The following is a 27,869-nucleotide window of genomic DNA, read 5'->3' as shown; positions in this document are numbered from 1 at the left end:
TCTTACATCCTAGAGGATGCGGGGGTCCACATTAGTATCATGTGGATGTACCAAAACTCCCAGAACAGGAGGGAGAGCTTGGAGGCTCCTGCAGAACTGATTGGCCATTGAGGACTTGAAGTTTGGTCAAAGTATCGAACTTGTAGAACTTTGCAAATGTGTTCGACCCAGACCAAGTAGCCACTCGGCAAAGCTGTAAAGCCGAGACACCCCGGGCTGCCGCCCAGGAATAACCCACCTTACGAGTAGAGTGGGCCTTAACAGACGTAGGACACGGCAATCCTGCCGTAGAATACGCATGCCGGAAAATGAACCTGATCCAGCGAGAGATCGTCTGCTTAGAAGCAGGACACCCAAGTTTCTTGGGATCATACAGGACAAACAGAGTACGATTTCCTGTGACGAGCAGTCCTCTTAACATAGACTTTCAGAGCCCTTACAACATCCAAGAACTTTGATGAATTGAGGAGTCAGTAGCCATTGGTACCACAATAGCTTGGTTGATATGAAATGCCGACACAACCATCGAAAGGAACTGCTGACATGTCCTAAGCTCAGCTCTATCTTCATGGAAGATCAAGTAGGGGCTCTTACAAGACAAAGCCCCCAACTCCGACACACGTCTAGCAGAAGCTAAGGCCAACAAAGTGACAGCCTCCCATGTGAGAAATTTGACCTCAACCTCCGGTAGAGGTTCGAACCAATCCGATTGGAGGAACTGTAACACCACGTTAAGATCCCATGGTGCCGTAGGTGGCACAAAGGGAGGCTGGATGTGCAGGACCCCTTTCAGAAAAGTCTGAACCTCAGGGAGGGAAGCCAACTGTTTCTGGAAGAAAATGGATAGGGCCGAAATCTGGACCTTTACGGATCCCATCCTCAGACCCATATCCATACCTGCTTGCAGGAAGAGAAGAAACCATCCCAGTTGAAACTTCTTGGACTCACACCAAGATACATATTTTTTCCAAATACGATGGTAATGTTTAGATGTTACTCCTTTCCTAGCCTATATCAGGGTAGGTATAACCTTGTTCGGAATACCCTTCCGAGCTAATATCTGGGGTTCAACCTCCATGCCGTCAAATGTAGCCACGGTAAGTCTTGATAAGCGAATGGCCCCTGCTACATCAGGTCCTCCCGAAGTGGAAGAGGCCTCGGCTCTTCTAGCAGTAGATCCAGAAGATCCACGTACCAGACCCTTCTTGGCCAGTCCGGAGCAACGAGGATCACCTGAACTCTTGTTCTCCTTACGAGTTTTAGAACTCTTGGAATGAGTGGTTGTGGAGGAAACACGTACACCGACTGGAACACCCACGGAGTCACTAGGGCGTCCACCGCCACGGCTTGCGGGTCCCTCGACCTGGAACAATACCGCCGAAGCTTCTTGTTGAGACGAGAGGCCATCATGTCTATTTGAGGAACACCCCAAAGATCTGTTACCTCCGTGAACACCTCCGGATGGAGTCCCATTTTCCTGGATGGAGAGAGTGTCTGCTGAGGAAGTCCGCTTCCCAGTTGTCTACGCCTGGAATGAAGACTGCTGACAGCGCCAACGCGTGTTTTTCTGCCCAGAGGATCATTCTTGTTACATCTCTACATTGCAGCTCTGCTCTTCGTTCCGCCTTGTCGGTTTATGTAAGCCACTGTCGTTACATTGTCCGACTGCACTTGAATGGCTCAATCTCGGAGAAGATGGGCCGCTTGGAGAAGACCGTTGTAGACGGCTCTTAGTTCCAGAATGTTTATTGGTAGGCTGGATTCCAGACTTGACCACCTTCCTGTTTGAGGAACTTTTGGGGCATACAAGTGGTACATCAAAAGTGGAGAACGAAGGACTTAGAAAAGCGACTTGCACAGGCTGAGATGAAATGCATACACCGTTTGGGTACCCTTACCCCCAGGGGTCTCAACGGGGATTTCGAATTGAAATGTTTTCTCACTTAGTGCATGTCTTTATGAGCTTCTACTTTCACTATTATACACCGCTTTATAAATATTCCCTGATATGAGACTGCTAATTTTTATTTGTTTTGTTTTTGTTTTTTATGTAATATATGCCAGTTCGGGACTTTGTTTCTGGGACTCCATATATATATATGGTACTGTATCTATGGCTGCGGAGAGCAGACTATGGGACTTCCTGATTAATGGAACTTATGAACAGCTAAGTTGTGCGTCTAGGGAGAACAGGAAACATCATCTCCTGAGACGCATGTGGAACGCAAGATCTACTTCCGGTTCCGGCTACTGATGGCGTGGAACGCAAGAGTTACTTCCGGTTCCGGCTACTGACGGCAGTGGCGCATGCGCCTCTTCGGGCGCGCGATGTTTAATGAGATGGACAGCACCTGAGATCCTTAATGGATGGCCTTTATAAACTGCTTTGTGGAGTTAATGGGTCATGCTTCTGAAGAAGGACTTAACGTCCAATACGCGTTAAGCGTGACACCTGTTTTATCTTGTTTGCCGACTCTGACACCAACGGACTTCATCACCTGCTTGGAGATCGACACTGCATGCTGCTGTGCATCCGGAGAGCCTGTCTGCATTCCACATCGTTTACATCTGTGGTCCTGGGTCCCTCTTGGTGATATACCCGTTGTGCCAGTTTATGGAGTCTTTATTGACATGCTGTTGTATTTTAACTTTTTTGTAAGTTTAATCTGTGGTATTAAACCTGTGTGTGCTTTTAATCCATACTACACTATGGTTTGCCATTTTTAGTACCTCTCATGATTCTCATTCATATTGGGAAGAGAGGTACTTCTTGTTTCAGGTTAATTAAGGCTTTCTTATTGTCAGTGAAGTAAGCGTCCTCAACCTGCTCAGGTGTTGTGTCAGCAATATTAAACACATCCCTAATGGCCTCAATCATCAACTGCACCCCTTTTGCAAGAGATGCCACCCCCCGCAATACATCCCCATCACCGTCTGCCGTGTCAGAATCGGTATCCGTGTCATCTTGCATAATCTGTGCAAGAGCACGTTTTTGAGAGTGTACGTTAGGGGGCCCTGAGGTAACAGAACCGAACCAAACTGCCATAGAGTTCTGTAAAACCTGAGTTGCAGATTCATTTTGTGCAACCCTAGTAGAAATCATACTTTAAGGGAGGCTAACCACTCAGGCTCCCTTGTAGGGACCTGCGCTAAAACAGTGCAATCCTGATTACATGGAATGGACTCATCTTGAGAGGAATTATTCTCTGTAGCATATGACACAGAGTCCCTGGACATAGTTTTATGGAGACAACAAGCACTCCACACACACACACACACACACACACACACACACACACACACACACACACACACACACACACACACACACAGAAGGGGCAGACAAAGTTTGCCCCCTAAGAATGCCAAGAGAGACACAGAGATTGGAGCCAACCCCCACACAGCGCTTCAACATATAGGGAAACACCTACCCAGCGCTTACTGTGCACCTTAATAGGTTACACAGTATAGATATACAGTCTCCCCCCCCCCCCTTCTACAACCCCCTGGTACCGTACAAGATAGCTGGAGATTAACTGGAGGGACAGCTCTCCCTGTCAGCGCGTCTGCAGGCAGGAAAATGGTGCTGAACGCTGCTGTGTTTGCTCTGAGAAGCTACGCCCCTTTCATGGCGCTGCTTCCCCCTCTTCTGAAGTTTATACTGGCCTGAGGAAATGTGCTGGCAGCGATCCTGGGACCCTGACAGGATTGCTGGACAGTGTAGGGTGTAGGCGCTGGCTCAGGGCGCCCCTCACCACGTCGCACCATGTACCGCTGAGCGCCGGGGCGCAGTTAGTACTGCGCTCACTACCCTGTTGCCGCCATCTTCACACCGGCTCCCCGCTTGCCAGGGGGGCCGGTGACTAACTTGCCACTGATCTTCTGGCTCTGTAAGTGGGTGGCGGCATGCTGCTGGGGTGAGCGATCCCCTATGGCGGCGAACGTTCGAGCCCCTCAGGAGCTCAGTGTCCTGTCAGCGGAGATAGCGGCTTAGACCCCGCAGGGTGGACACTACTTTTCCCCCTTAGTCCCTCAAAGCAGGGAGGCTGTTGCCAGCAGCCTCCCTGTGCCTAAACTCTAAAAAATATAACAAAACTAAAAACTCCTATGGAGCTCCCCTAGCTGTGACCGGCTCCTCCGGGCACATTTTCTAAACTGAGTCTGGTAGGAGGGGCATAGAGGGAGAAGCCAGCCCACACTTTCAAACTCTTAAAGTGCCAGTGGCTCCTAGTGGATCCGTCTATACCCCGTGGTATTAATGTGGACCCCAGCATCCTCTACGACGCAAGAGGAAAATAATAATAACAACATGTACTGTGCAAGCCAATTTTAACCATTTTTGCAGGGTAACCATAGTAAGGGATGAATAAAAAAAGTTTGCTAGTAGGAGACTGCAAGTAACGGACATATCTAATCAGTGAAATTGAAGCGGAGTATTCATATTCATTATCACACGCACGTGCCTAGGGGTGGCACTTCCTGGGGGGTGGCACACCAGGCTGATGAGGGCAGGTGATTCTATTTTTTGTCATTCTGACTTATATTTTTTATACTTTATGCAGCAAATGACAGGAGTGGGACAATAGGTAGCAATTTGTGGTCCAGGTGTTAGTAGTGTGAGGTTGGGGCTGCTTTGACTGGTCTCGAGGCATACGGACTGGCTCTGAAATAAAGGGGGAAATTATGTTATTGGGGGGCAGCAGCCAATAATGTGCCTAGGGATGGCCTGACCCCTAAATCCGCCCCTGGCTGAGCCGCCCTAAGAATACTGCTTCAGTTCAAATAGTAGTGTGTGGAGGCCCCTAATTTGTGGAGGCCCTGGACATCTGTCCGTCGCCCCTCCTTTAATCCAGCCCTGTCAGTAACTGATGCAAAACTGGTTTCCTTGAGTACAGATTTGACTTTTGGGAAAATGGTGCTAGGACTGGTAAGTATGGGTGTTTTAGCACTGCAATATGTTTATCAGCCGAAAACTGCTTCACAGAGAGAGCTGTGTGAGCTGGTGCATAGTCCTGATGGAGAATGAAACCATTTATCCACAACTCTGGCCTCTTTCTTCTGATTCTTTTCTGCTAGAACATTTTTGTAGTAATGTTGATTCACTGTTGGTACCCAGTGTGCCAAAACACTATACTTTTGATATCAATGAACATAGGATTTTAAATTACCTACCAGTAAATTCTTTTCTCGTAGTTCGTAGAGGATACTGGGAATCCATTTAGTACCATGGGGTATAGACGGGTCCACTAGGAACCATGGGCACTTTAAGAATTTGATAGTGTGGGCAGGCTCCTCCCTCTATGACCCTCCTACCAGACTCAGTCCTGGAAACTGTGCCCGAGGAAACGGACATACTTTGAGAGAAGAATAGATAAAGATAGTGGTGAGATTCTGAACCAGCACACACAAACAGAGGAAAGCCAAGCTAACCCAACTTTAAACAGGAACAGCAACAGCTGAACCAACAATACTTAACCAAGTAACAGTGCAGGAAGAATGAAGCACCGGTTGGGCGTCCAGTATCCTCTACGGACTACGAGAAAAAGATTTACCGGTAGGTAATTATAATCCTATTTTCTCTTACGTCCTAGAGGATACTGGGAATCCATTTAGTATCATGGGGATGTATCAAAGCTCCCATACCGGGTGGGAGAATGCTGAGGGTCCTGCAGAACTGATTGACCAAACTGAAGGTCCTCAGAGACCAAAGTATCGAACTTGTAGAACTTAGCAAACGTGTTCGAGCCTGACCAAGTAGCTGCTTGGCAGAGCTGTAAAGCCGAGACACCCCAGGCAGCCGCCCAGGAAGAGCCCACCGACCTAGTAGAGTGGGCCTGTACAGATTTTGGAACTGGCAAGCCTGCTGTGGAATGAGCATACTGGATAGTGAGCCTGATCCAGCGTGCAATTGTCTGCTTTGAAGCAGAACATCCAATTATATTGGGATCATATAGAACGAACAGCGAGTCGGATTTTCAGTGACGAGCTGTCCTCTTTACGCATACCTTCAAAGCCCTCACAACATCCAAAGACTTTGAAGTAGTGGAAATGTCGATAATAACCGGAACTACAATAGGTTGGTTGATGTGAAATGCAGATACCACTTTCGGAAGAAATTGCTGACGAGTTCTGAGTTCAGCTCTGTCGTCATGGAAAATTAAATAGAGGCTCTTGTGAGACAAAGCCCACAGCTCCGACACACGTCTTGCTGAAGCCAAGGCCAACAGTGTGACTGTCTTCCACATAAGATATTTTACGTCCACCTCCTGTAATAGTTCAAACCAGTCCGATTGGAGGAACTGCAGCACCAAATTGAGATCCCAGGGTGCCGTGGGAGGCACAAAGGGAGGTTGGATGCGTAGAACACCTTTCAAAAACATCTGGACCTCAGGGAGAGAAGCCAATTGTTTTTGAAAGAAAATGGACAAGGCCGAAATCTGGACTCTTATGGAGCCCAGACGTAGGCCCACATCCACACCTGCCTGCAGAAAAAGCCAGAAACGCCCCAGGTGAAATTTTACAGCAGAGTAAGTTCTGCTCTCACACCAAGAGACGTATTTCTTCCAAATATGGTGGTAAAGTTTAGATGTAACCCCCTTCCTGGATTGGATCATAGTCGGGAGAACTTTATTAGGGATCCCTCTCCTGGCTAGAATCAGCCGTTCAACTTCCATGCCGTCAAACGTAGCCACGGTAAATCCTGATAGACGAACGGGTCATATTGTAGAAGATCCTCGCAAAGAGATAGAGGCCACGGATCCTCAAGGAGCATCTCTAGAAGGTCCGCATATCAGGCCCTTCTTGACCAGTCCGGAGCAATGAGTATTGCTTCAACCTTTTCCCTTTTTATTCTTTTGAGATTTCTTGGGATCAGAGGAAGTGGAGGAAACATGTACACCATCTGATAGACCTATGCAGTCGTCAGAGCGTCTACCGCCACTGCCTGTGGGTCTCTCGACCTGGAACAATACCGCTTGAGCTTCTTGTTGAGATGAGAGGCCATCATGTTGATTCGTGGATATCCCCACCGACGTGTCAAGCACCTGAACACTTCCGGGTGAAGGCCCCACTCCCCCCGGGTGCAGGTCGTGTCTGCTGAGGAAGTCTGCATCCCAGTTGTCTACTCCCGGAATGAAGACCAGTGGTTTTTTTCTGCCCAAAGGAGAATTCATGACACCTCTGATATTGCTGCTCTGCTTTTAGTTCTGCCCTGTCTGTTTATGAACATCACTGCCGTCACATTGTCCGACTGGACTTGAATGGCCCAATCCTGCTGAAGAGGCCTGCAGAAGGGCGTTGTATATGGCTCTGAGTTCCAGAATGTTTATTGGAAGGATGACTTCCTGACTTGACCCTCTACCTTGAAACTGCACCCCCTGGGTGACTGCTCTCCAACCTCTGAGGCTTGCGTCCGTGGTTAACAGGATCCAGTCCTGAATTCCGAACTTCAACGAGTTGAAAGGTCTGTAGCCACCACAGAAGGGAGATCCTGGTTTTTGGCGACAGACAAATCTTCTGGGGCATGTGAAAATGCAATCCAGACCATTTGTCCAACAAATCGAGATGGAAAGCTCTTGCATGAAACCTTACGTATTGAAGCGCCTCGTAAGAGGCCACCATTTTCCCCAGAAGGCGAATGCATAGATACACCGATATCCGGGTTGGCTTCAGGACATCCCGAACCATCGACTGGATTACCAATGCCTTTTTTCATGGAAGGAATACTCTCTGCGTCTCCATGTCCAGTTTCATCCTCCACGTTGGCTCTAGGTGAGATTTCGGAAGGTTCAGAATCCACCCATGATCCTGGAGAAGTTTAGTTGAGAGGCCGATGCTGTCCAGCAACCTCTCCCTGGACGGCACCTTTATCAGAAGATCATCCAGGTATGGAATTATGTTCACTCCCTGCTTGCGGTGTATAAACATCATCTCTACCATCACTTTGACGAACACCCTCGGTGCCGTGGACAGACCAAATGGCAGGGCCTGGAACTGGTAGTGACAGTCCTGCAGTGCAAACCGTAGATAAGACTGATGAGGTGGCCAGATCGAAAAGTGAAAGTACGCATCCTTGATATCCAGAGACACTAGGAATTCCCCCTCCTCCAGACCTGAGATCACTGCTCTTAGAGACTCCATCTTGAACTTGAACACTCTTAAGAACAGGTTCAAGGAGTTTAGGTTCAGAATTGGTCATACCGAACCGTCCGGTTTCGGTACTACAAACAAGTTGGAATAGTACCCCTTGTTGTGTAGATGAGGTGGAACTGGAACAATGACTTGAGTCTGTACCAGTTTTTGGATGGCCTGCTGTGAAGTTATACTTGACTCTTGTGAAGCTGGTAAGTCTGATTTGAAGAATCTATGAGGTGGGAGCTCTTGGAACTCCAGTCTGTAGCCCTGGGAAATAAGATCTATTACCCAGGGATCCCGGCACGAACTTGACCAGATGTGATTGAAAAATTGTAGTCGGGCTCCCACCTGACAGACCTCCAGGCCTCGCGGACCACCGTCATGCTGAAGGCTTTGAGGAAGCAGAGCCTGAGCTCTATTACTGAACACCTGCAATTGTTGGTTTGCGTGGTTTACTTCTCTTGGGCCTCTGGAGGCCGTAGAAGCTCCTCTGGATTTTCCCTTAAATTTGGCTGTCCGAAAGGACTGTAAATTTGAAGCTGAATAAGCTTTCCTGGCTGGGGGAGCTGCGGAAGGAAGATACGTAGACTTACCCGCAGTAGCTTTGGAGATCCATTTGTCTAGTTCGTCTCCAAACAAGGCCTCTCCTGTGAATGTAAGGCCTTCCACGCCTTTCTTGGAGTCTGCATCAGCAGTCCACTGGCGTAGCTACAAGCCCCTGCGTGCTGACACTGCCATAGCGGTGGTGCGTGCATTAAGCAAACCGATCTCTTTTATGGCTTCCACCATAACGTTTGCAGAGTCCTGTATATGCAGCAGGAGTAAAACAACATCCCCCCTAGACAAGGAATCTAACCCCTCAATATGGTTCCCTGATGATTTAGCAATGGCTTTTGTGATCCACGCACATGCAATAGTGGGTCTCGGGGCCACCCCAGCAGCTGTGAACAATGATTTGAGTATAGTCTCAATTTTACTATCAGCCATATCTTTTAGGGAGGCTGCACCAGGAACAGGCAATACAATTTTTCTTGACACCCTAGAAACTGATGCGTCCACTATCGGTGGATTTTCCCATTTTTTTCTTATTCTCCAAAGGAAAAGGAAAAGATGAGAGCAACCTTTTAGGGATTTGAAATTTCTTATCAGGATTAACCCACGGTCTTCAAACAGGGTATTCAATTCCTTTGATGCAGGAAAAGTGACTGAGGACATCTTTTTTACATTAAAATAAGATTCCTCACACTCCTCTGACACTTTATCAAGAATTTGCAGAACATCTCTGATAGCCTCTATAAGAGCCTCTATTCCCTGTGACAGAGTAACATTCCCCCCCCCCTCCTCAAAATCCACCTCACCCTCCTCCAAGTCTGAACCGTCAAAGTCAGACTGCAGGATATGGGCCAGAGATCGTTCTTGCGGACAAATGGGTGTGGATTGAGACGCTGGTTTATGGGCCGAGTCTCTATTCATAAACTCATCCACAGTCTGTCTTAAGTATTGCATCTCTTTCTCATTGTGGGATAGTTTTGTAGAAATATTTGAGATCATTCCCTTAATGGAATTAACCCATTCCGGTTCAGCCCCGCTATTCTGGGAAGGTGCATTGCCCTGAGTACCCAGTAGTGAGCCCCCTGATGAAGAGGAACACTCCGCTGTACAAGAAACACACTCTTTGCCTGACATAATGTAAATGTGACAGCACACACACACACAGGAAAAGGTTAAGCACAATTAACCCACAAAGAGCCCTTCAGGGAGACACAGAGTTAATTGGAGCCAGCCCCCACTGCGCCCTTATCGCTAATGCCAAGCTTAGCCGGGTCGCAGACTAAGTACCCTGATAGGGGACTTGGTACACTAATAATCGCTCCCCACTGCTATGACCCCCTGGTACCGCGGAGGTAATCTGGAGGAGCTGCGCATCCCTGTCAGTCAGCGTCTGTGCCCATTGCAGAGGGAAAATGGCGCTGGTGAGCTGCTGAATCCTCTCATAGTGAAGCCCCGCCCCTTCAATTGCGTGCGGTCTTCCCACTTTTTTTTATACTGGCTGATGTAATCTGCTGCTTAAAATGGAGAGAAAACGGTTTTAAGACTGTTTTTGCCAGTGTGGGTACTGTGTACAGTGTACTGAGACGCAGTTGTGTACTGTGTCTGGAGAAGCAGTCTGCCCCGGTTAGAAGCCGTACGTCTCCGTACGCTCATGCCGCATAATGGCCGGCGACCTGCTAGGTGGGACGCCAGCTTAGTACCCACCACTCTTCATTCTTCTGGCTCTGTTAGGGGTGGCGGCGTGCTGCGTGAATGTACGCTCCCCATGGTGGGGCTTGCAAATAGTTCCCTCAGGAGCTTAGTGTCCTGTCAGCAGGGAACGGGACTATTAACCCTTCAAGAGGTTGGGCCCTTTTTCCCCCCTAAGTCCCACGCAGCAGGCAGGCTGGTGCCAACCAGCCCTGCCTGAAAATAACAAACATATAAAATAAATGCAGAAAACTCTTCAGGAGCTTCCATAAGCATGACCGACTCCTCTAGGCACATTTTCTAAACTGAGTCTGGTAGGAGGGGCATAGAGGGAGGAGCCAGCCCACACTATAAAATTCTTAAAGTGCCCATGGCTTCTAGTGGACCCGTGTATACCCCATGGTACTAAATGGATTCCCAGTATCCTCTAAGACGTAAGAGAAATAATTAACATGGCTTTGAATTTGGATTTGCTTTGACGTGCTCTCTTCATTCTTGGTGATGATGGTGTATTTCATTGCATGGACAGGCGTTTTGACTCAGGATCATACTGGAAGACCGATGTTTCATCACTTTATCTAAAAAATGCGAATCTGCTTGAAATTGTTCAAAAATGTTTGTACAAATTCACTTTCGATTTTCTTTCTGCTCATCATTGAGAAGCCTTGGAACCATCTTAGCACAAACTTTTGTCATGTTAAGATATTGATGAAACACTTGCCTAACAGTTACTTTGTTGATGTATACTATATCTGCTATCATTCGGATGCAGAGTCGATGGTCAATTCGAACAATTTTCTAATTCTTTCCCACATTTTAATTTGTTTTTGATGTGCAAGGCCTTCTGGGACATTAATCATCTTCAACATCCTCAAGACCATCACTAAATCTTTTGTGCCATTCAAACACACATGCACGTGACATACAATCTGCCCCGTAAGCCTCGGTTAGGATACAGAATTTGGTGGGTGTTTTTTCAATTTAATTACCAATTTAAATAAACAAGTTCTGCTTTTGAACTAAGCATTTTTACGATACACTCAGGAAAACGCAGCGTGACAGCAAACTATCTGTGCAAGTGATAAAACTTGCGCAAATGTTTTGAGATAGTCCAAGGTCAAAGTTCCCCAACTCCCTTTAAACTCAGGCTATATGGTTTCTTTTTTACAAGTACCATCTCGTTATTTAATAGCCATATCTTCTAAACAGCGGTATAGCAGTGGTGGTGCAGGTCACTGACCTCTGTAATGTAATCTCTATGTGAGCATCGCTGGAGACTCTATGGAGCAAGTCCTTCTAGCATGAAGGGCAGAGCAGAAGATGAGCAACACACCACGTATGTCCAATACGTGGTCCTGATGTTGGATAGAGGCAACGCAAGAAGCTCTAACACATTTAGTTACTAATATATAATTGTGCCCGCTTACATTTAATGAGATAAGTATTTTGGCAAATATATGTATATTTGTTTGAATATTCCTCTTTTTGGAACCATTCTTCTGAGCATTTATAAAAAAGCAGTTATCATATTTTAAAAGCTCTACTATGCATTGCTCTTACAGCAGTGATGTGCGGTGAGGTCAGTGGCCAGTGGCTGGGGAGGCACTGGCAGCTAACCATCTCAACCCCCCCCCCCATAGAGATAGAGTGTGGGTGGGGGAAGTGGTGGCCCTCAAACATTGCTAAAACCAGCAACAGGCAGAACCAGCCAGGGGGGATAATGCCATAGCAGGGGAGACACCTGTAGTCCACCGGTAAAGAAAATATTAAAATAAAAACACCACAACATCTTTAAAAAAAAGTTTATTAGTCAGGGTCTTCACCTGGGGGCGGCAGCCTTTAAGCTATTTTGCATGGCCGCCGCCTCCCCAGGGCTTCCGGCGTCTTCACCTGGGGGGCCACCACCTCCCCAGGGCTTCTGGCGTCTTCACCCGGGAGGCGGCGGTTGATAAGCTCTTTTGCATAGCTGCCGCCCATCCAGGGCTTCCAGCGTCTTCACCTGGTGGGCGGCGGTTAAGCTCTTTTGCATAGCCGCCGCCCATCCAGGACTTCCGGCATCTTCTTTCTTCAGGAGCTCTTCTCTGCTCCTCCTCCGCCGTCGGACTGACGCCACTGCCTCGCGCTTACTTATATAAGTCAGCCGGAGTGGGCGGGGCGATGATGCAGCGAGCCATGATTAGCTCGCGTGGCCATCTTGAATTTCAAAAATGACGCTGAGGCGCCATTTTTGAAATTGGTACCGCTCCACTGCCAAACTCTGCAGAATGGCAGGCAGGGATCTCTGATCCCTGCCTGCCGCTAATACTCTGGCCGCCACCGCCGCCCGAACCTCCGCCGCCACCGATGCCCGCACCCATACGCAGTGATGGCAGCGGATCCAGTAACGGATCCGCTGGCCAATCACTGTGGCCTCACTGACAGGGGCGTGCTTTCATGGGTTGAAAGCATGTCCCTGTATGAAAGCGGCTCCTCTAATGATGCCGCTTTCCCATGCATTTTCAATGGGCTTTTAATGCCCATGGCTAGGCCCCACCCGCGCCCGCCCCTCGCTCCCACACCTTTCCCCATTCACAATGGGAGGCGCCACGATCGGTGCCTCCCAAGCACATTTAAACAGGGATAATGATTACATTAATATAAAGGAGATACTTATGACACAGAATATGTGTCATAAGTATCTTCTTTATATTATTTTAATCATTAATGACGGGGTGGCACTGCCTCCCCTGACTGCACGGCCCTGTTCTACAGTTATTGTTGGGTAATGGTGCGAGATTACCCATTGCTTGATTCAATTTAAAACCTGTTTATAGAATCCACTTTGGCATAGGAAGAAGAGAGTGTGCAGAGGGGATGAATCTTTCATGTGGAATCTGTTTTGGCATTAAAAAAAAAAAAAAGCCTATACAAAAAGCAAGTTCTAGGTTCCACCTCTTGGGAAAAAAAAAAAAACCTCCAGTGGACCAAGTAATGCAAAAATGTTACTCGCATAACAGTTGTGCAGTCAACTATATTCAGAAATTTCAACAAAACTTACCTTCAGGATGCTCATATGGAAGCCAGTGATGTTTAGTATTCTGATATTCAAAGAATGGATCCCATTGTCGGCACTGGTCCTCTCTGAAGTCCTCAAAATCTTTGCCACAATCTTCAGTGCTGCAGAGCTGCAGCTCATAGCTTGGCCCTACACATGAACGACCTCCATTAGCTGGGCTGAATACAAGACAGTATAAGTATTAGTGGAACATTTACATTTTCAATAGACCATTGCATGTTTGGAGAGTACTGTCCTTAACATAGTTTTTCATTAGTAAAGAAAACCTAAAAAAGGTGGGTTTTTTATTACTGCATTAGCCCTTATGCCAGTGGTTCTCAAACTGTGTGCCATGGCACCCTGGGGTGCTATGGGACAATTGCTGGGGTGCCTTGGGTTGGTGGTCCAGGACCAATTGAAATTATTTCTGGTCAATGTAATAAGCAAGACCAGTGCTGGTGGCTGCCAAAAATAAAATACGTGGACATACAGGGAAGAATCTTGTCCCTTATAACATAACTAAATCTAAGTATGACATATAAGTATATTTACATATAAATATATTCACTTTATTTCTCAATAAAAAAATGTTGATACTCTAGGCACCGTGATTCAGAAAAGTTTGGGTACCACTGCCTTATGCATAAAAATGAAGGCATGTATTGAATACATAAAAAATGTAATACTTGACATATTCCCTGCATACGTTTGTGGTGAATTGTAAAGCAGTAGGACTTAATCATCAATGGGCTTGATTCAATTCAGAGCAGCGGATTGAATAGCGCTGGGAATTAGTTCCCTGTGCTATTTAATACAGTATGCTGTGACACCTGAAGAGTGGATTTCTCTTGGCACACCACCGGGTGTGCGAGCAGAAATCAGACAAAAGTGCTGGCGCGATGCTGATTTCTGCCCTTAGCGCAGTGGAAAATTGCATTGCGCCGGGCACTTTAGACTGAGAATGCCGGTTCTCGCAAAACACACTGTTTAGTCCGCAAGAACCGTCCGTCCCTGACGTGACAGCACACTGAATTGAATAGCACTGGGAGCTAATTCCCGACGCTATGCAATCCATGCTGAATTGAATCGAACCCAATGTGTCTCTTGTGCAGGGCCAGATGTATGTCTCCTCTGAAAGAATATTCAATAAGGGGAAGAAAATCAGTAATACTCATGTTGTCATCTGGCACTAGAAGGGAGATCTGTGTTCCTTAGTTTGTGCCTAAGACTCTTCTAATAAGTAAACATGGTCTAAACCTTGCAGTACTTTGGGAAAGTTGGCTAAATGAGAGGGGCCAGCCAAGGGAACACAGATGGCAATGCACAAACAATGTTTTTATCTAAATGCATAGGTATGTATTGGACATACATAAACCCATGGACTTTAAACCCCAGTAAAGCCATCTCAAGTGGACATGCAAAAGTAGAGGCTTTATTGCAAACATATATGTTTAGTATTGTTCTTGCATGTACAAATTATTCCTGTCATATATATGTAGCATCAGACCAAGGTCTTGTTGTAGCCTGCAAGATGCAGACTACGGCAATATTCCAGTGAGTCTGTATTTTTAAAGTAGTAAACCAGGTTAATGGTGCCTTTTAAATGATTAAACTTAAAAGACAGCCAAATTTGCTGGAATCTATCCAGAGCCTGCATCTGGCAGGCTATTAAATAAGTTCATCTTTTTGAACCCCTAGTCTCAGTGTTGCCAACACCTAAATTGCTAAACCATTGGTTTAGCAACACTGAGATCAGGGGTTCGATCCCCATGTATTTTTTTGCAAATGAAAACTCAGAAGACACATTTTTTATAGTGAGTATTTATGTATATTTATTTTTGTGTTAAAACTGTAGACCACTCCTTGACAAGCGATTTAAGATGATGTTGAAGGAATGTCCTTTTTATATATGTGTGCATATTAAATTAACAGTATTGAGAATTGTATACTCTTGGCAGTGATATCCAATGCTATACAAACCAGCATCCAATGTTACCTAAAAATGTAATACACCTGTGATTGCTATTACTGACCAATGAAAACATTTGTCAAATTAAAACACTCTTTGAAAAAGCACCCAAGGGTGTGAAATGCGTTAGAGAAAACATTAAACATTATTTAATTTGTGATTCTGTGAGAAGACATGCAAAACATGCACTGTATGGAGGTCCTGAGGACTGAGTTTGAGAACCTGTGAGTAAGGGTTTTATTGAGAAGAGAATTAGCGTTGAGGTAGCAGTATGGGTAAGGGCATGAAAAAGGAATAAAAATATAGTGCTATGGATTGTTTGAGGGAGGGGGCCCCAAACCAGTATCTTGCCTAGGGACTAATGAGAGTTAAATCCGGCTTTGGTACTAAGCATTTATAGACTCAGCAACCCCTAAATGGATTTGTAACAAATCTTTAGAACAGGGGAAACAAGTAAAAATAGGAATTTGATGCCTACCGGTAATTCCTTTTCACCTAGTCCGTATTGGATACTGGGGTCTTGTACTTTAGTACCATGGGGTTATAGCTCGGGTCCACTGGAGCCTGCCACTTTATAAACCTTTAGTGTGTGTATGTGTGTGCTGGCTCCTCCCCTCTATGCCCCTCCTACCAGACTCAGTCTAGGAAAACTGTGCCCGAGGAGACGGACATAGGGGATCATTCCGAGTTGATCGTAGCTGTGCTAAATTTAGCACAGCTACGATTATGTTCCCAGACATGCGGGCGCCAAGCACAGGGCTAGCCCGCCCCGCATGTCTGTCCGCCCCCCCCGCACAAGTACAGAAGCATCGCACAGCGGTGAAGCTTTTGTACTTGTTGAGTAACTCCCGGGCAGCGCACCGGGAGTTGCTCGTCGCTGCCACTGGTCGCAGGAGCTGCGTGTGAGGTCATGCAGTCACTGCGGCCTACCCCCGTACGGTCTGGCCGCGCCTGCATTGGCCGGACCGCGCTCCCAAAATGGCGGGCAAATGCTGCCGTGCCGCCCCTTCCCGTCCAGTGACCGGCTCTGCCTGTCAATCAGGCAGAGGCGATCGCTAGGAAATGATGGCCTTAGGCCGTCCGGCATGCGCCGGCGCACTTCCGACCAGATCACTGCGCTGCGAACAACTGCAGCGAGCGATCAGGTTGGAATGACCCCCATAATCTGTGAGAAGAAACATTACAACGGCGGTGAGGCAACAAGCCAACACACAACCATAAACGAAAGGAGGGCGCTAGCCAGAACAGAGGATAGCAAGCAACACCCACCTAACCAGGATAGCACAGCTATCCCAACAACAGAAGAGGACCGCAAGATCGGTCCAACCAAAAACGCACACAGGTAAGCAGGAACGAAGCACTGAGGCGGGCGCAGTGGCGGAACAAGCAAGCGGTGGGCCCAGGTGCGACAAAATGCTTTGGGCCCCCCCCCCCCATCCAGGTCCACCCCGGGGGCAGTGCGCGCCGTAGGCGCGCGCAAAAATACATAGTGGCGTGGCTTCGTGGGGAAGGGGTGTGGCCACAAAATAATACCAACACAGTAGTCTCCATTATTCAAATTACGCCGCACAGTAGCACCACTACACCAGGTAGAGACCCTTTTACACCTTACAGCGAACAGATTCCTCTTTTTACACATTACAGCAGACAGCGTGCCCTTTTTACACATAACGGCAGACAGCGTGCCCTTTTTACACATAACGGCAGACCGCGTGCCCTTGTTACACATTACGGCAGACAGCGTGCCCTTTTTACACATTACGGTAGACAGCGTGCCCTTGTTACACATTACGGCAGACAGCGTGCCCTTGTTACACATTACGGCAGACAGCGTCCCCATTTTTACACATTACGGCAGGCAGATTCCTCCTTTTTACACATAGCAGCAGGTAGATTCCCCATTTTTACACATAGCGTCAGGCAGCCCCCCTTTTTTACACATTACGGCAGGCAGATCCCCCATTTTTACACATAGCGTCGGGCAGATTACCCCTTTTTACACATAACGGCAGACCGCGTGCCCTTGTTACACATTACGGCAGACAGCGTGCCCTTTTTACACATTACGACAGACAGCGTGCCCTTGTTACACATTACGGCAGACAGCGTCCCCATTTTTACACATTACGGCAGGCAGATTCCCCTTTTTACACATAGTGGCAGGCAGTCCCCCCTTTTTACACATTGCGGCAGGCAGTCCCCCCTTTTTACACAGTGCGGCAGGCAGTCCCCCCTTTTTACACATTGCGGCAGGTAGTCCCCCCTTTTTACACATTGCGGCAGGTAGTCCCCCCTTTTTACACATTGCGGCAGGCAGGCACAAGAAAGAAAGAAGGAAAGAAAGAAGGAAAGAAGGAAAGAAAGAAAGAAAGAAAGAAAGAAAGAAAGAAAGAAAGAAAGAAAGAAAGAAAGAAAGAAAGAAAGAAAGAAAGAAAGAAAGAAAGAAAGAAAGAAAGAAAGAAAGAAAGAAAGAAAGAAAGAAAGAAAGAAGAATTATACTTACCCTCAGGCTCCTCGGTGCAGCTGCGTCAGACGACGATTCCCGGGCAGTAGAGAATGAGGAGGAGGGAGCCGGAGGACGGAGCCGCAGCAGCGCTTTGTTACTGGTGGAGGCGCTGCTGCTGCTGCCCCTCTGCTTCCCTATAGGCTGTTCTTGGAAGACAGCCTATAGGGAAGGAGAGGAGCAGCAGCAGCAGCGCCTCCACCAGTAACAAAGCGCTGCTGCGGCTCCGTCCTCCGGCTCCCTCCTCCTTCCCCCGTCTGTACCGCTGCTCAGCTCCTATCTCCGGGCGGCTGTGCGCTGCGGGCAGCGGTTGCCTGCAGCGCACAGCGGCATGTAATGAGTCAGTTTGACTCATTACATGCTTGGGCCCCTGGACAGAGGCGGGCCCCAGTGCAGTGCACTGCCTGCACTGCCGGTAGTTCCGCCTCTGGGCGGGCGCCCTGTATCCACTACGGACTAGGAGAAAAAGAATTACCGGTAGGTATTAAATTCCTATTTACTCTTACTTCCTAGTAGGTACTGGGGTCATGTACTTTAGAACCATGGGGAAGTCCCAAAGCTCCCAAACAGGCAGGAGAGTGCTGAGACCCATGCAAAACCGCCTGACCAAACTGAAGGTCATCTTTGGCCAAGGTATCGAACCTATAGAATTTAACAAATGTGTTCGAACCAGACCAAGTTGCAGCTCGGCACAATTGTAGGGCAGAGACACCCCAGGCAGCTGCCCAGGAGGACCCCACCAACCTCATCAAGTGGGCCTGAATAGACGTCGGCAAGGGCAGAGCCGTTAAAGTATAGGCCTGTTGAATGGTCAACCTGAGCCAATGAGCAATAGATTGGTTAGAAGCTGGCCGACCAATCTTGGAGGCATCATAAAGGACAAACAGCGAGTCAGATTTCCTATGACGTGCCGTCATTTTGACATAAATCTTCAGTGCCCTGACCACATCCAAGGACTCAGGGCCCGTAGAAGTGTCAGATAACACTGGAACCACAATAGGCTGGTTCACATGAAAGGCAGACACCACTTTAGGCAAAAACTGAGGACGGGTCCGAAGTTCCGCTCTGTCTTCATGAAACAGCAAGTAAGGGCTTGTACAGGATAAGGCCCCTAATTCAGAGACACGTCTGGCAGACGCCAATGCCAATAACATCACTGTCTTCCAGGTGAGAAATTTCAACTCCACCCTATGTAAGGGTTCAAACCAATCCGATTGGTGAAAGGACAGTACCACATTGAGATCCCACGGAGCCGTGGGAGGAACAAAGGGTGGTTGCATATGAAGAACTCCCTTCAGGAAAGTCTGTACTTCTGGTAACAGGGCAAGTTATTTCTGGAAGAAAATAGAGTGCGCCGAAATCTGGACTTTAAAGGAGCCTAGACATAGGCCCATATCCACTCCCACTTGTAGGAAAAGCAGAAAACTACCAAGTTTAAACGCCACAGGAGAAACCTTCCTACTTTCACACGAGGAAACATACTTTTCCCAGATACAATGATAGTGTTTTGACATAACCATCTTCCCGGTCTGGACCATGGTGGAAATAACCTGAGAGGGGAGACCTTTCTTTGCTAGAATCTCCCTCTTAACTTCCAAGCCGTCAAACATAGCCGCTGTAAGTCTGGATAGGCGTACGGACCTTGCTGAAAATCTTCTTGGAGTGGCAGAGGCCAGGGAGCCTTCATAGACATGGTCAGGAGGTCCGAGTACCACGCCCGTCGAGGCCAATCTGGGGTAATTAGAATTGCCTGAATGCTTTCCCTTCTGATTCTTTTCAGAATCCTTGGGATTAGCAGCAGCGGGGGGGAACAGGTACACAAACTGGAACATCCACGGTGTCATCAATGCATCCACTGCTACAGCCTGCGGATCCTTCATTCTGGAACAGTAACGGCATAGCTTCTTGTTGAGAAGAGAAGTCATCAGATCTATCTGTGGACAGCCCCACCGCTGAACTAACTGTTAAAACACCTTGGGATGTAGGCCCCATTCCCCCGGATGAAGGTCGTGCCTGCTGAGGAAGTCCGCTTCCCAGTTGTCCACTCCCAGAATGAATATGGTGGAGACGGCTCTTACGTTGGCCTCTGCCCAGAGGAGGATTTTGACGCCTCTCGCATCGCCGCTCTGCTTCTTGTTCTCCCTTATCGTTTGATGTACGCCACTGCCGTGGCATTGTCCAACTGAACCTGGATCGCCTGATCCTTCAGGAGATGAGAAGCCTGAAGAAGAGCACTGTAAACTGCCCTGAGTTCCACGATGTTTATTGGTAGGGCAGATTCCTGTCATGACCAAATCCCCTGGGGGCACAGCCCCCCAACCCCGGAGGCCGACATCCGTTGTCAGTAAAATCCACTGGTGGATATTGAAACTCCTGCCCTCCACCAGGTGAGGAACCTGTATCCACCATAAGAGAGAAATCCGGGCTTGCAGGGACAACGTCACTTCCTGATGCATGTGAAGGTGAGACCCTGACCATTTGTCCAGCAGATCCAGCTGAAATGGTCAAGCATGAAATCTGCTGTGTTGGACTGACTTGTAAGCAGCCACCATCTTGCCCAGTAATCGGATGCAAAGATGTATGGATACCTTGCGAGGACCGAGCACCGAGTGAACCATAGTCTGAATAGTCAAGGCTTTGTCGCTCGGGAGAAACACCTTTTGAGACACAGTTTCCAGTATCATTCCCAGGAACTGAAGACGTTGGGACAGTTCCAGGTGAGACTTCTGAAAATTTAGGATCCACCCATGATCCGACAGTAGTCGAGTCGTCAGATTGATGCTGTCCAGCAGACGCTCCCTGGACACAGCCTTTATTAGGAGATCGTCCAAATAGGGGACTATGTGCACTCCCATCATGCGCAGCTGCAGCATCATCTCCACCATGACCTTGCTGAAAACCCTCGGAGCTGTGGATAATCTCAAGGGTAAGAGCCGAAACTGGAAATGGTCATTCAATAGGTAAACCTTATAAGGGGGCTACATGGGAATGTGAAGGTAAGCATCCTTGACATCCAGCGATACCATGAACTCCCCTCCTCCAGCGTGGACACCACCGCCCTCAGGGATTCCATCTTAAATTTGAATACCAGCAGATACGGGTTTATGGGGTGCACCAAACCGTCTGGGTTGGGTACGACAAAAAGACTGGAGTAAAAACCCCGGTTGCATAACTGAGGAGGTACAGGCACCACCACCCCTGTCTGCAAAAGCTTTTGAATAGCCTCTTGCAAGGTAACTCTTGTTGTGGGTAAAGCTGGTAAGCCCAACTTGAAAACCCTGTGGGGAGGGAGTGTCTGGAATTCCAGCCTGTATCCTTGGGAAATGAGGTCCCCCACCCAAGAATCCTGACAGGACTCCACCCACATGTGGGCGAAGTGTTGAAGGCGAACACCTACTGGAAAGATGCCTCTCCGCAGGGGCCAACCGTCACGCGGAAGGCTTAGCGGCAGGAGATATGGTGGTCTGGGCCAGGGAGATGGCAAGTACAGGTTTACGGGACTTACCACGAGATCCTCTGGAGGTGGTGGAGGGAGCCCCTGCCTCTGAACCTTGCCACACGAAAGGACTGCAAGGAGGGTCCGGTGTAAGAACGTCTAGCAGGCGGCATCACAAGGCATCACCTGTAAAGGGAAGATTTTCTACACCCTTTTTGGAGTCAGCATCAGCTGACCACTGACGTAACCACAGAGTCCTGCATGCCGAAACAGCCATAGCAGTAGTGCGGCCATTTATCTTACACAACTCCTTAATAGCTTTGCTCATAAAGTTTGCAGCATCCTGTATGTGTTGTAGCAGAGTAATGACCTCATCCTGGGGTAAAGAGTCTAAATCTTCAATAACAGTGTCAGACCACCTGACTACCACCCGAGAAATCCACCCACAAACTATTGTGGGGCGCTGTGTCACGCACGCTGCCGTATAAATTGCCTTGAGTGTAGTCTCAATCTTACGGTCAGCCGACTCCATCAGAGATACAGCCCCTGGTACCGGTAGTACTAATTTTTTTGACTGTCTGGATACAGACGTATCGACTGACGTGGGGGGGTGGGGGGGTTTGGGGGTTCCCATATCGTCTTGTCTTCAGCATGGAGGGGGAAAAGTAGTTAAAAACCCCTGAGAGATCTTAAATTTCGTATCAGGGTTTAACCAAGATTTAGACACAGGAAAAGTTGGTGAGGTCTTTGGTCTAACATTAAAATATAATTCCTCATCTGGTTCCGCCTCCTCTGCAGCCTTAGCCACACTATCAATAAATTGTCTTAGCACCTGTCTCTCTTTTTTTAGCAGCCACCAATTCTGAATTTACATTCTGAATCATGCTGTTGAAGCTATCTAGCCAGTGAGGTCCCTGTGAACTGTATCCCTGTGGTGACAAAGAACTTTGTTCACACATGAGTGACCCCGCTGAAGAGGGGGCTGAGTTACAAGCAGTACACATAACCATGCCCACAGACATTTTAGACAACCGTAATACAGCTGAGCTCACTGACTAACACCTCCACACAGACCCTAGAGAGCCCCTGGAGTGACACTAAGGAGCGGACACCAGCACACAGAAACACAGCAGCACAAAGTGTGAAAGTATGTGCATGACCTCATAGGAGTGCGGCGGCGCTACTGCTGGCGTGCTCCCCCTTCTATGACCCCCTGGTACCAGTTTACAATCTGTAGCAGCGTGGGTCCCTGGAGGAGCTGCGTTCATGTAGCCTGATGATCCGCAGCAGCAGGAAATGGCGCCTTCCCGCCTCTGTTCCCGCTCCGGGAAGCCCTGCTCCCTGTAATGGTGCACGGTCCCTGACAGTGATTTTATACTAGCAAATTTAAAAAATAACATTATACATCCATATACAGTCCACACAAAGCCTTAAGACAGTGAGCACTGCAGGGCTTGTAGCCCAGAGCCAGTTTGTCCGCAGCGGGCACTGCAGCTCCAGGCCCGTGACCGCCGTGTGACTTGCCGCCAACACTGCACCGGCGTAACACTCACCACACCTGGATCTTCGGCATCTGTTAGAGGGTGGCGGCTAGCTGCCGGCGTGGGCACACACACTAACGGAGTGTGATCGGCACCGCAGGAACTCAGTGTCCTGTCAGTTGGGATTACGAACCATTAACCCTCAGGAGGTTGGTTCGATCCCCCCTCTAAGTCCCACGAAGCAGGAAGTCTGGTTGCCAATCAGAACTACCTGAAAATAATAAACTTAAAAGAAAAATCTCTGGAGCACCAGAGAAGTGCACCCGGCTCCTCGGGCACATTTCTCTAAACGGAGTCTGATAGGAGGGGCATAGAGGGAAGGAGCCAGCACACACATGCACACACTAAAAGTTTTTAAAGTGCCATACTCCAGTGGACCCAATCTATTCCCCATGGTACTAAAGTACAGATCCCCAGTATACACTAGGACGTAAGAGAAATAAAGGAAAAATCTCGAGCTCCAGATAAATGAACCCGGCTCCTTGGGCACATTTTTCTAAACTGAGTCTGGTAGGAGGGGCATAGTGGGGAGGAGCCAGCATACACATACACACAATCAAGGTTTTTAAAGTGCCAGGCTCCATTGGACCCGATCTATACCCAATGGTACTAAAGTACAAGAACCCAGTATCCACTAGGACATAAGAGAAAGACTATTTCAAAGGGGTTTTTTTTTCTGATTTTTATTATTACAGGTTGAGTATTCCTTATCCAAAATGCTTGGGACCAGAGGTATTTTGGATATCGGATTTTTCCATATTTTGGAACAATGCATACCATAATGAGATATCATGGTGATGGGACCTAAATCTAAGCACAGAATGCATTTATGTTACATATACACCTTATACACACAGCCTGAAGGTAATTTTAGCCAATATTTTTTATAACTTTGTGCATTAAACAAAGTGTGTCTACATTCACACAATTAATTTATGTTTCATATACACTTTATACACACAGCCTAAATGTCATTTAATACAATATTTTTTATAACTTTGTGTATTAAACAAAGGTTGTGTACACTGAGCCATCAAAAAACAAAGGTTTCACTATTTCACTCTCACTCAAAAAAGTCCGTATTTCGGAATATTCCGTATTTCGGAATATTTGGATATGGGATACTCAACCTGTATGTGATATATATTTTTTAAGTTTTTATAACATTGGATGCTGCACAAAGTTATATGTCTGTAGGCACCTATACAGAAATCTTTACTGAATTAATATTGTACATATACTGCCTTATTTCATAAAATACACAACAAAAAATAAAAATTAATTACTTTTTATAAACAAGTTTATAAATACTGTACGTGTGTATTCTTCTAGTCATAAAATACACTTGGTATTATTATTAGCGCAAGTAGTCATTTATTGGTATTATTTAATAATATTCAAGAAAATTGTGGGCTGTCTGCAATCTGTTGGAGCATTATTATGTAACTTCCGGTCTGGACAGACCTACAATACTGGAGCTATGACAAACACTTAAACACTCATAGCAGTAGTATTTAGTAAACGGCACGTTGGCAGTGCAGTGCTGTGTTTATTTTTGGGGTGTGGTTCATCAAATCGACAGTGTCTAGGTCGACCACTATAGGTCGACAGTCACTAGGTCGACATGGATGGAAGGTCGACAGGGTTTCTAGGTCGACATGTGCTAGGTCGACAGGTCTAAAGGTCGACATGAGGATTTTTTTTGTGTGTGTGTCATTTTCTTCGTAGTGTGACCGGGATCCCAAATTAGTGCACCACATCCCCTCGCATGGCTCGCTTCGCTCGCCATGCTTCGGGCATGGTGCCTTCGCTCCGCTACCGCTTCGCTCAGCACACTTTACCGTTCCAATCGTAGTCCACCTAGATCGTTAAGTATGGAAAAATTAAAAAAAAGAAAAAAAATGTGAAAAACTCATGTCGACCTTTAGACCTGTCAACCTAGCACATGTTGACCTAGAAACCCTGTCGACCTTCCATCCATGTCGACCTAGTGACTGTCGACCTATAGTGGTCGACCTAAACATTGTCGACCTAGACACTGTCGATCTTCAGACCGGATCCCTTATTTTTGGTCAGTGCTGATGTGCATACCTTTTCTAGCCAGACTGGATGCAAGGAAAACGCATGAGCATCGAAGAGTTGCTGTAAGTTCCAGTGTTGCAAGTAGTCTGTACCTGCACAGGCTTAGCTCCGCTAGCTGTTGCTATTACATATACATATTTAAAGTACTTTTAAAGCATGACAGATCCAAGACATTTCAATAAAAAAAAAAAAAATGTTTTACAAACAAAGGTCTTCATTCAGTAAGAGTTGCAAAATTGCAACTAACGCTGACGGCCATGTCCCGTTTTTCGGGCGTCCGCATGACGTCACACGCGGCCGCTGCACCAGAAAAATAGTGGCAGTCCATCTGCATACATGCCCTAGCTGCGTATGTAGGGGATAAACCCTAATTTTAAACTCATCGGTGTGATCGCAATTTAATTGCAATCGCATCGCTGGCTGGCGATTAGCATGCTGGGCGGTCTTGACCTGTGCTGGGCAGCCCCAAGCATGCGATAGGAAGCAGAATCTGTTACTGAGCCTGAATGAGGTACAATATATGTTTTATATGAATTTTTTTCTTCCAGGCTATTTATATAAAAAATAAGACAAAGACTTACTGAGGGTTGTCACAGCTCCTTGTTCTGTATCTCACACCCGTTCCACAAGTCCGAGAACAGGAGCCAAATTTACTCCATTGTCCCCAGTTTCCATCTTGTCGGAGAATGTCAGCAGTTAGCCAAATGCAGTGACCCTTAAAGCAATGCTTGTACCAAAAAAACAAAATAAATATACATTTATTTATATAACCAAAAATACTTTGCCTTGCTAAATTATCCAGATACTAGTAAAGTTGTCAAACATTGTATTAAAATACATTTAAGCTTTTGACAAAACTAGCATGCTAAGGGTAAAGCACGATTGTCAAACATACTGTACATATAGGTACAGGTTGAGTATCCCTTATCCAAAATGCTTGGGACCAGAGGTATTTTGGATATTGGATTTTTCCGTATTTTAGAATAATTGCATACCATAATGAAATATCATGGTGATGGGACCTAAATATAAGCACAGAATGCATTTATGTTACATATACACCATATACACACAGCCTGAAGGTAATTTTAGACAATATTTTTTATAACTTTGTGCATTAAACAAAGTGTGTGTACAGTCACACAATTAATTTATGTTTCATATACACCTTATACACACAGCCTAAAGGTAATTTAATACAATATTTTTAATAACTTTGTGTATTAAACAAAGTTTGTGTACATTGAGCCATCAAAAAACAAAGATTTCACTATCTCAGTCTCACTCAAAAAAGTCTGTATTTCGGAATATTCCGTATTTCGGAATATTTGGATATGGGATACTCAACCTGTATATGTTTTTGAAGCCTGCCAAATGTAAATTACTCTGCCCTCTACATGACTATTAACCAATGCTAACCATTGCAAATTTTAAACATTAAGCCACCACTGGAAACATTTGAGAAAAATATTGAATAAAAAAAAAAAAATACTTCATGTGGATTTTTTGTAAACTGCATATGTGTCATATGAATCTTATAGAAGCTACAGTATATGTGTCATATGAATCTTAAAGAAGCTACAGTATGTGTGTCATATGAAACTTAAAGAAGCTACAGTATATGTGTCATATGAATCTTATAGAAGCTACAGTATATGTGTCATATGAATCTTATAGAAGCTACAGTATGTGTGTCATATGAATCTTATAGAAGCTACAGTATATGTGTCATATGAATCTTATAGAAGCTACAGTATATGTGTCATATGAATCTTATAGAAGCTACAGTATGTGTGTCATATGAAACTTAAAGAAGCTACAGTATATGTGTCATATGAATCTTATAGAAGCTACAATATATGTGTCATATGAATCTTATAGAAGCTACAGTATATGTGTCATATGAATCTTATAGAAACTACAGTATGTGTGTCATATGAATCTTATAGAAGCTACAGTATATGTGTCATACGAATCTTATAGAAGCTACAGTATATGTGTCATATGAATCTTATAGAAGCTACAGTATATGTGTCATATGAATCTTATAGAAGCTACAGTATATGTGTCATATGAATCTTATAGAAGCTACAGTATATGTGTCATACGAATCTTATAGAAGCTACAGTATATGTGTCATATGAATCTTATAGAAGCTACAGTATATGTGAATCTCAGTCGTTTTCCACTGACAGCATAATGGAAGCTCCAGATTGGCATAAGCCCGACCCTGGAACACAGACAGGCGGGATCCCGACAGCGAGCCCAGCGTGTCCCCTCGCGGGTTCGCTACGCTCACCACGCTTCGGACACCATGGCGAGCTTTGGGGATTGGACCCCCCCTGAGTGGGGATTCCGACCGCCGGGATTCACTTGGCTGTCAGGATTCCGACATCGGTATTCCGACAGGCGGGGAAACTAACTGCTTCTCCTGTAGCATCCAGAATTGCAACTGCGTTACATGTAACTCAGAATCAAGCCTAATGTAAGTAAAGTAACAAGCAATAATTTAGATCACACTACTGACAAAATATTTAAAAACATTAATTTTATATTTCCTGATTGTCAAGCGCAGTTTCCTGCCCAACTAACATCATCCTAAGCCCCTGAGATGTTCAAACTCATTTTGGAGTGTTGAGTTTTGCCAGCAATGTGGATCACTGAAAAACAGTCAGCCCAAGTTGAAATACCCAACCTCAGAGCACCTGAAGGACAGCTTGCTCTGTTCTGCCAGGGCCGCAACTAGTCGGGGGTGCCCTAAGGTGGCACATGCACCGGGCACCGGATATGAGGAGGCACTCTAGACCGTTGATGGCAGCAAATAGAGTGCAGCCTAGGCTGCAGCATGCAGCAGTGTCAAGAGAGGTGCAGCCGGTGGTAAGCGCTGTATTGTGTCATTGTGTCTGCACTACGGAGGGAAGACAATGAAA

The 27,869-nt window shown here is 46.5% G+C and overlaps 1 protein-coding gene across 1 annotated transcript in view; it reads right to left on the bottom strand.

The window, feature by feature from the left end:
- The window catches only part of LOC134933200 (A disintegrin and metalloproteinase with thrombospondin motifs 2-like), a 968,191-nt gene that overhangs the window by 308,359 nt on the left and 631,963 nt on the right, over positions 1-27,869 (bottom strand). The window contains exons 11-12 of the mRNA XM_063928241.1: positions 25,521-25,666; positions 13,412-13,587 (exon numbers count right to left, since the gene is read on the bottom strand). Of these exons, the coding sequence (XP_063784311.1) occupies positions 13,412-13,587; positions 25,521-25,666 (322 nt within the window). The remainder of the gene's footprint in view (positions 1-13,411; positions 13,588-25,520; positions 25,667-27,869) is intronic.

This window comes from Pseudophryne corroboree, chromosome 6, assembly GCF_028390025.1.
Source record: "Pseudophryne corroboree isolate aPseCor3 chromosome 6, aPseCor3.hap2, whole genome shotgun sequence".
In the NCBI taxonomy this organism is placed as follows: domain Eukaryota; kingdom Metazoa; phylum Chordata; class Amphibia; order Anura; family Myobatrachidae; genus Pseudophryne; species Pseudophryne corroboree.
The sequence above is the reverse complement of the archived record's forward strand: the minus strand, read 5'-3'. Positions and strand labels throughout refer to the sequence as shown.